Raw genomic sequence first — 10,000 nt, forward strand, 5'->3', positions numbered from 1 at the left:
GATGGGATAAAAATTTAAAAAAAGAGCAAGAAAGCGGGTTGTAGGCCTACTCCACAAACACGTGAGCAGACGGATCACTTTGACAGACATTTTAGTCAAGACATTGGAACGGACAGTCACCCTGTCACTCTGTCACGTGACTCTTCACGTGGAAAGTTAAGACATACACAGAGAATTGCGTGGGTAAAGAGAATTGAACTGAATGCATGAGACACTTACCAGGGGGACCACAAGCGCCAATCTCAGTTTCTATGGCACCGTATTTCCGGCAAAGACCTTGAAGCTGCTTGACCTCCGTCTGCAAAGATCATGAAAACATTCTTAATGAACTGTGATATTCTACAATGTTTTTGCATATGATGCACAACACAATGTTAAATTGAAGAGTGCGTAGATATAGATCGAGTTTCACGTGAATGAACCTCACGATAAAAAAAAACTTTAAAAAACCTACACCACCAACAAATTGGAGGATACTTTTGTGTTCAATTGGTTGCCTGTATTCCATCTGCTCATTTATTTCTTATTGTAAGTGTGTTTGGAAGACACTACTTTAAAGCCATATGTACTCGATGACTATACACGCTAATTGCTTTACCAACAGCTGGAGACAGACTAAATTAAGTTCCCTGCAAAATATTGTGGTCTAGGACCCCTTAAATGTTGAGATATTTGAATTTTCATTTTGATCTGGATCGTCCTATTTATAGATTTGGCAACACATGTAACGTTGATGCAAGGGAGAGAACACCGCGGCTTTGTTGACATCCTCACTTTTTCAGAGGCTAGAACAAGCTGTAATGCATGTATTATGGTCCGCGCATGGTGACGTATAGTCATTATATGGTCTTATGGTGCGTTTGACATCGATTGTGGGCAAACTACACTTTGTAAACACGGGAGCGCGTTAGTATGCCTTTAAGCCGTAGGCCTGTTGTTGTTTTCATACTTTTGTTAAAAACATTTAAACAGAAAAGTGAAACAATGTTTTAACCAACAAAAACAACAGCAGCAGCAGCTTTAACACCAAAACCGTCACCACCAACAACAGCCACAACCACAGAGACCGAGACCGAGAGCGAAGCCAGACACTCACCCTATAACTGGACGCCTTGCGGGTGCTCTCCTTGCTCTTCTTGACAGACAGACGCAGCCTCTGCTTGACGATCTTCAGCTGAACATGGTCCTTCTCCTGAATCACCAGCACGAAACCTGCACGTGCAACAGAGGGGTTGAGTTTGGAACTTTTTCGGTACCGCCTTTACCATTTTCCAATTTTCAAAACCAGCACTTGTTAAAAGTGGGTTGAATTTGTACATTTACTTCTTCCGCCGCGTTCGAATTTTCCAATATTAAAACCTTGACAGTCATCAGAAATTTGTCTGGACTTAAACTCGATCTTATGAAAAAATGGAGCCTAATAGTACTGTACATGTCTGATTGTTCACCCCTTGATTGAGTTATTTTGTCCAAGATCCTCTATTAGGTATAGATAATTGTGTCATGATACCTTCTCAATCATTTTTATTTTGTACTGATTTACCTATCGCAATTCAAGATTTGTTCGCCTTCGGACAATTAACTGTAAGAATGAGACATGCTTGGAGAAATCTTCAGAAACAATTACCCAGTCTAAACTAAATTTTTCAAGAATCAAAGAACTCACTGTTGACAATCCTGACAACTCTCCAGGGCAGAATGAAAATCAAAATGGTGGCTGCCTCAGTGCCCGGATGAGCCCAGATTCCTTCCCAGAAAGCAACGTCAAGTGCCCATGACACCGATACAACGAAAGCATCGAAAATCTGCAAGACAAAAACATGGAAATAATCAATCAACGTGCTTGTCGTGAGCAAATGGCGAGGAGGAGGCGAGAGGAAAAAGGGCTGTTGGTATTCTTTGCCACCTGACTCTAGTCCTATTCCTTGTTTTCACGTGGCGTCACTTAACCACGGCGGTCATTTTCCTTCACAACTTTGGGTTATCAAGGCGTGAACTTTGACGTAATTAAACAGATTTAACGTATTTTAGTAAAAACAGTTCAGAGAAATGACGAGAGGACTGTGGTGGAGAATTTCAACGAATAAATAAAAATCATGACCTGCAGCAAAATAATTTTTCCCAAGCTGAGATCATAAGTGTCCGTTGCAAAAGATTAGATAATGACCCACAGTCAAATATTGTTTCGCAAGTTCAGACCACAAGCCGCCGTTGCAAAACACTAGATTATTTTCAAAAGCAATACCAATATTCATTGATGAAACCAAAAGCGTAATAACTACAAGCATACCTCAAGCTTGTGGTGAAGGATCTTCTTCCCCATAGCAAACACCTTTAACAGAGTCTCCAACAGGAGCATGGACAGGATGATCATGGAGCCCAAATGGAAGGAGTGGGTCAGGTCATGAAGGAGAGTGTGCTCTCCTTCCGCCTCTGCTCCTGCCGCTCTCCTACCGCGGTGGTGGGCCACGGGGATCTTGAAGAACCCGATGATCATCTCACCAGCCGTGAGATTTTTGCTGGAGTCTCCTGAAGCCAGGGGGATGCTGACGTTGACGCTTCCTGAGTCGTGGCCTGGAAGCTGGGCGCTTGCCGCTGCTGATTGCAGAAACTGGAGCCAGCGAGGGTCGAATCCGCCTGGAGGGATTGGGAAAGAGTTTTGTTATGGTTTGGTGTTGGATTGTTTGTTATTTTGTTCTTTCTTCCTATTTTCACATTTAGTCAAGTTTTGACTAAATGTTTTAACATGGAGGGGGAATCGAGACGAGGGTCGTGGTGTGTGTGTGTGTGTGTGTGTGTGTGTGTGTGTGTGTGTGTGTGTGTGTGTGTGTGTGTGTGTGTGTGTGTGTCTGTCTGTCTGTGCGTGTGTGTGTAGAGCGATTCAGACTAAACTACTGGACTGATCTTTATGAAATTTGACATGAGAGTTCCTGGGAATGATATCCCCGGACATGTGTTTCATTTTTTCGATAAATACCTTTAATGACGTCATATCCGGCTTTTTGTAAAAGTTGAGGCGGCACTGTCACACACTCATTTTTCAATCAAATTGATTGAAATTTTGGCAAAGCAATCTTCGACAAAGGCCGGACTTTGGTATTGCATTTCAACTTGGTGGCTTAAAAACTAATGAATGAGTTTGGTCATTAAAATTCGGAATCTTGTAATTAACATTATTTTTTTCTTAAACGATCCAAAAATTATTTCACCTTATTCTTCGTCATTTTCTGATTCCAAAAACATATACATATGTTATATTTGGATTACAAACAAGCTCTGAAAATTAAAAATATGAAAATTATGATAAAAATTAATTTTCCAAAATCGATTTAAAAACAATTTCATCTTATTCCTTGTCGGTCTCTGATTAAAAAAACCATATAGATATGATATGTTTGGATTAAAAACAAACTCAGTAAGCTAAAAAGAATAGACATACAGAAAAGCGTGTTAACCTGCTCAGCGCGACCACTACCGCACTATTCCTGCCTTGTCGATTTCACTGCCTTTGCCACGAGCGGTGGACTGACGAAACTACGAGTATGCGGTCTTGGGGAAAAAAGTAGTGCGTTCAGTTTCATTCTGTGAGTTCGACAGCTTGACTAAATGTTGTTATTTCGCCTTACGCGACTTGTTTGTATTCTTCTTTTGTCGATTATGTTTCTGTTTATTAATATGTCTCTTTAGCTTACTGTATAATGAGTGTGACGTACGCAATAAAACGTATTACTGAAAGCTATCTGGTTGGGAGTTCCGCCTACATTTTCACAATTACCGAAACATCCCCTGCGTTTACAATAACCAAATCATCTCCTAACGGAGTTCACAATAACCAAATCATCTCCTAACGGAGTTCATAATAAGCGAAATACTTCTTAACTGAGTTCACACTAACCGAAATACTTTTTAACCGAGTTTACAATAACAAACTACAGCACTGTAACAAACAAAATATTTGTCTTTACCTGCAGGTTGCGCCATCACGCCAGAGCCCACCAGCGATGATGGGATAGAGCTGAAGTTGCCGTGCGGTTTCAGCTGATATTCCAACAGAATGTCCCGGATCTTCTCGAGGTTGAGGTTGGCCGGGTCATCTGCTGAAACGTTGAGGAGAGGCAGCTCCTTCCACAGTATGGACGTCAGGTTCTCATCCAGAACTTCCCACTCGTGAAGGGTTTCTGTGGACATTCAAGAACATTCAAGATTTAACAACTCGGCTCTTTAAGTACTTTTGATTTTTCAGACTTCAGCCTCATGTCTATTTACTGCACAAGGCGGTTAATAGTGTGTCCAGTGCATGGCATGCGTTAGGGATTTTTATGAAAATCCAAAGATATTCCAGATTGAACAATTCAGCTCAACAAATACACAAGAGAAATTTGACTTTAACATGACAAGGGAAATCTGATAGTGTAAAAAAAAAATGCTTCACGTTTGACATTCTGTGGACTTTACAAGTACAAGATTTATTGCCATGCCATTTTCGTCAGAGTATATGTGAATGTGTGTGATACCCCCTCCCCCTCCCCCCCCTCCCCACCATCTCCTGCTACGTTTCATTGTCCATTATTGCTGCGACAATTCTTTGCCCCATACCTCAGCTTTTACTTCAAACCGGAAATCCAAATTAATGTTTCAATCCCCAACAAGGACATCGTCAATTCCAACCCGTTCATAATAATAAAAAAAAATCCCCACATTATAAATACACATTCCTTGCCAGTCCTTAGCTGTCTACTCATAGGAGGGACGAGACGTCATTGGTTGAATGACGAATGCATGCGGATACGCTGACGACATTCTGTGTGTGACGTTGATGACAGCTGTTAGAAAGTGATGGTCATTCAAACGACTCTATTATCTGTAGCTGAAGACAGCTATGGCTACTGAGATGTAATGAATTGCCGACAGGGCATGGGCCTTTAGCGTTTGATGGGACAGATGACAGCCACCGCTAAGGCTTAGTCAACCAGAAAAAATTAGGACACAGTGACTTTATGACCTGATAGGAGAACCATTTTTTGTTCACCGTGTACGTCTTTTGAATTCATTAGAACCGTTGAATAGTCAGTCTCACAATTGTCAACCGGGAACAGTTAAGACAGTGACTTTATGACCTGAAAGGAGAGCCATATTTTGTTGACAGTGGAAGTTTTTTTTATTTCATTAGAACCGTTGAATAGTCGGTCCCACACTAGTGACGTTATTACCTGTCAGTAAAGCCACTTTTTCTTGACCTTGGAAATATTTGGAATTCACAAGAACCGTTGAATGGTCAACTTAATACCTGTTAAGAATTTCGTCTTTTTTGTCTCTGTTATTTAATTTTTTAATCTTTTTTTTAACCTATGAGTTCTATAGAACATTTTTTTATGATAAGTCATTAAAAGCAACGTCAAACTACACAAAACCCTGTTTTGCATTTAGCTCCTGCTCGCCCCAAATTGGGAATGCACTCATTACTCAAATACGCCACGAAAAGGTTAAAGAGACAAACAGATAGACGACGCTAGCGTTTTGACAAACGACTTTTCCGCATGCTTGGATCAGCTGTATTGTGTGCATAAGTTCTCTTGATAAATGACCGTTCCCAAGTTACTTGCTCCTATGATGGCATTATATATTCTGGTGATGATGCGTTTTGTAACAGGGACAAATGATTGGCTTCCGACCGCTTCCCCCTTGTAAGTTGAGCTCGTTGTCAGTTGTCTGTCATGAAGAATAATATATACGCGCCGTATGACAATGACGCCGTTTGAAGATTATGTTCAGAGCCTCGAAGCACTTTGAAGAAAAGTAACTAATTGATCAAAAACACATTAAAGCAAATGTCTGTTTTGTACATTAAAAGGGCAGAGTAAATATTCAGCTATAAAAATCTAAAATAAAGTCTAAATGGTGACTTTATTATCTTTATTTTACCGGGTGAGTTAAGGACGGATTATCGAACATACTACCAAAGCCTCTCGTTTATAAGTTTTAGTAGTTGCGGTAAAAAGGTAACTAGATAATATGCATCAAAATCAGTTTTTATTTTCACAAATACAACGGCACAAAAACGTGTGTAAGTCAATCGTACCATTTTACACAGAACAATTACAGCCTTATAACATAACAAAAACCCAGTCTAGAGTCTTCTTCCGCGTTAAACCGCCTGTATGCTAAACCTAAAGCCTGTGGCGCACCAAGGATAAATTCTTTCTGAGACTACGTGATAGGACTAAACGCTGCGCGCAGCACTGAAAAAACATTTTAAGAAGCAAACACTGCACTCAGCACATCTGCGGCACAGCTGTGCTGCGGCCTCCTGCGTATAAGAACAGCCAATTAATATAATCCTCCCACGACTCAAGAGATTATAATTTACACGACACTACTGTCGGCCAAGACAGGCACATTTATTTACCAAGACGTGTTTATCGCCCGCTGACGAGAGTTGATTTAAAGTGTAAACGAAATGCAAGTTGTATGCAATATTGTATATCCCATGGCAGTGTCTCGCAAAATGAGACACTGTCCTAGCTGACACTCGGACACATGTAACGGTTATTCACCCCACAGTGGCATAAATATATCTCTCATGTAAGATTTCATTTGCATAATTAGCGCAACAATGTTCGTCGAAATTAGGCGAAAGGTTGACTGAGTGTGTTTTGGGTTAAGGGGGAAACCCTAGCTGGAGAAACAGGAAGGAAGCTTGCAAGTCACGGTTTTGGAACGTGGTGCAACTTGTGATAGCAATTAAAACACCCTACATGGCTTGTTTTGGTGTGTCTGAGCCAAAAGCGGACATGACGAATGAAGCGCCCGCCAAAACAAGCGCTTATTAAAATTCCAAAGCCGACCTCCACGCTTGAGTAGAGTTTACAAGTATTGAAAAAACAACGTTCTTACTCACGAGGTTTGCTATTGTACCTCGCCCTTGGGAATTATTTTTGTAATTATTCATGACATTTTTGTTGTTCAGTTTCTATCACACAAGGGATCAAGTGCATTGTCCCCATCCCAGAAGCGTGCGTGCGAGCACATAGGTCAAATTGTTCCAGTGCGAGTTAGCACTGCTGGTAGGAAATTAAATACTAGTGTATAGCTATTGTTTTGATAATCGGACGCTTTCCTTTGCTCTCCGGAAGGGTTAGATTTGGCCGCACCCAATACTTGGAAGTCAATTGGAAAAATAATTAGAACGCAGTAGTCTTATTTGTTTCGGATTTTGACCAAGTTTTGGTAAGAGGTTTTAATAAATCTAACTTTCATCCAGTATCCTACCCCCGTAACATCCCCTAACCCCCCCCCCCCCCCACCCCCTCCTTCCCCCTGTTCCTTCCGTTCGGAACTCATATGTATATGTTTTTAAGAAGACTGTAGCAGTGTTGATATACAACTAATGGCACTTTGGACACCGAAGCCAAAGACTCACTGAGCAATCAATTAAACGAGCACACTTTAAAACAAGTCGCGTAAGGCGAAATTACTACATTTAGTCAAGCTGTGGAACTCACAGAATGAAACTGAACGCACTGCATTTTTTCACAATGACCGTAGTACGCCGCTAGTGCAAAAGGCAGTGAAAGTGACGAGCCTGTTTAGCGCGGTATCGGTTGCGCTGTGCTGCATAAGCACGCTTTACTGTACCTCTCTTCGTTTTAACTTTCTGAGCGTGTTTTTAATCCAAACATATCATATCTATATGTTTTTGGAATCAGGAGCCGACAAGGAATAAGATGAAATTGTTTTTAAATCGATTTCGGAAATTTTATTTTAATCATAATTTTTATATTTTTAATTTTCAGAGCTTGTTTTTAATCCGAATATAACATATTTATATGTTTTTGGAATCAGAACATGATGAAGAATAAAATAAAAGTAATTTTGGATCGTTTTATAAAAAACTAATTTTAATTACAATTTTCAGATTTTTAATGACCAAAGTCATTAATTAATTTTTAAGCCTGCATGCTCAAATGCAATACCAAAGTCCGGCCTTTGTCGAAGATTGCTTGGCCAAAATTTCAATCAATTTGATTGAAAAATGAGGGTGTGACAGTGCCGCCTCAACTTTTACAAAAAGCCGGATATGACGTCATAAAAAACATTTATCGAAAAAAAGAAAAAAACCTTCTGGGGATATCATACCCAGGAACTGTCATGTAAAATTTCATAAAGATCGGTCCAGTAGTTTACTCTGAATCGCTCTACACACACACACGCACACACACACATACACCACACCCTCGTCTCGATTCCCCCCTCCACGTTAAAACATTTAGTCAAAACTTGACTAAATGTAAAAAGAAAACAAAGCAAAACAGGGTGAAAGAGGGAGCGTTTAAACCTAACGGTGTAGACAAATTATAACTTTCTTTTTGGGGGGGATAGATTTATGACAATCGTGTTGGTTTCGAGTATTTGTTATCGTATGTTGTCTGTCTTTCAAGTGTTTTTCGGGCCATTTACGCAGCAGTGTGTGTGTGTGTGTGTGTGTGTGTGTGTGTGTGTGTGTGTGTGTGTGTGTATGTGTGTGTGTGTGTGTGTGTGTGTGTGTGAGTGTGTGTATGTGTGTGTGTTTGTATGTGTGTGTGTGTGGTGTGTGTGTGTGTGTATGCATATGAGTGTGTGCGCGTGTGTGCGCAAATTAATTTCTTCACTAATATACTTATCTTTTCGTTTTTTTTAATGTATTTGTCTATCTGCTTATATAATGTTGTATATGCTTGTCTTTCTTTTGCTTGATTTCTCTTCCTACAAGGCCAAATCGAAGAGAGAGAAAAGAAGCAGAAAACATAGCCAACACTGAAACCTTGAAGTGTGATTGGCAATGTCATTTGGGGACAATTTTCATTGAATCTTCAGGTCTCACCTTTCATGATAAGGATGTCGCAGATGATTTGTCCAATGACGCAAGCGGAATCCAGAGCAGCCAATGTGCACACGAGAATCAGGGCCACGTGGGTGTGAAGCAATGTCGATAGTCGCTTGCGACATCTGCAAACACACAAATACAATAACAGATATTAATGATAATGATTGGAAATTCAGATTTTGTTTGCGGATCAAAATGACAGTACAGAATAGTTGCGGAAAAATAATTTCTGCGGTGATGTTGAAAGTGTTAACAATTTGTTTTTAAGCAAAATATAACACAATAGAGTTGTGGTTTTTTTTCAGATGCAGTGACATGGTTTGTGTGGTAAGGAAAGGAACGTTGAAATTCAACACCGATTGTTTTTCACCCTTTTTTCAGCGAAAGAAAATGAAGCCTGAGAAGTGAGAAGATTTAAAAACGTGACAATTCTCAATCTCTCGTTTATTTGATTTCAACCCAATGCACACACACAGGCATTGCTTGTGGTTCGGGAATGAGTAGCACGACACCATATACGCACAAACTTTCATCTGAGAATAGAAAATATGAAATGTGATAAAGAACAGCGACGGTAACCCAGAGGTTTCAACAGAAAGAACACGAATACATTAAAAGTAAGGAGAGAAAGACGTGATTCACTTGACTTGGTTGATAAAACTTCAGGACTAGCAGTTTTCTCCAACCCCGGGTCGAACTATTGCACAAAGCCTGGGTATATTTTACCGCATTGTTAGGCAACGAGTGATAGCCGCAGTACGCTTTAACGAAAGACAAAGTATGAGAGAAAAGAAAGGACCTTTTGTCTTTAAAAGCGCAAAACAATACTATGAAACAAATGCTCGCCGCCAAGCCGCGTAAACAGCAAACCAAAGATGTCTTGTAATATTTCACGTAACAAATATCAACTATTTTCCAAATCCGAATTTTGATAATAATGAGCCAATTTGAATATATGTGACCCTCCACCACGGAATGAGTCGCATGTCACCTTTGCATGATTTTCATATTTTTACATTTTTTTAAAAGAGTTGTTTATGCTCTATCCAGTGGTGAAGTTTTAGAAAAGAGCGAAAACTGTTACCAGACACTCCCCGGACTTTTATTAAGCCTAGCGCAGAACCGCGCGAGGTGACA

General features: G+C 40.1%; 1 protein-coding gene across 3 annotated transcripts in view; it reads right to left on the reverse strand.

Moving 5' to 3' along the window:
* LOC138970666 (uncharacterized) overlaps nt 1-10,000 on the reverse strand; it is a 43,938-nt gene that overhangs the window by 2,054 nt on the left and 31,884 nt on the right. For all 3 annotated transcript variants that reach the window (XM_070343135.1, XM_070343136.1, XM_070343137.1), the window contains exons 2-7: nt 8,861-8,985; nt 3,966-4,178; nt 2,291-2,637; nt 1,667-1,805; nt 1,097-1,212; nt 220-298 (exon numbers count right to left, since the gene is read on the reverse strand). In XM_070343135.1, coding sequence (XP_070199236.1) covers nt 220-298; nt 1,097-1,212; nt 1,667-1,805; nt 2,291-2,637; nt 3,966-4,178; nt 8,861-8,985 — 1,019 coding nt within the window. The remainder of the gene's footprint in view (nt 1-219; nt 299-1,096; nt 1,213-1,666; nt 1,806-2,290; nt 2,638-3,965; nt 4,179-8,860; nt 8,986-10,000) is intronic.

Source organism: Littorina saxatilis, linkage group LG7 (genome assembly GCF_037325665.1).
Source record: "Littorina saxatilis isolate snail1 linkage group LG7, US_GU_Lsax_2.0, whole genome shotgun sequence".
Taxonomy (NCBI): Eukaryota; Metazoa; Mollusca; class Gastropoda; order Littorinimorpha; family Littorinidae; genus Littorina; species Littorina saxatilis.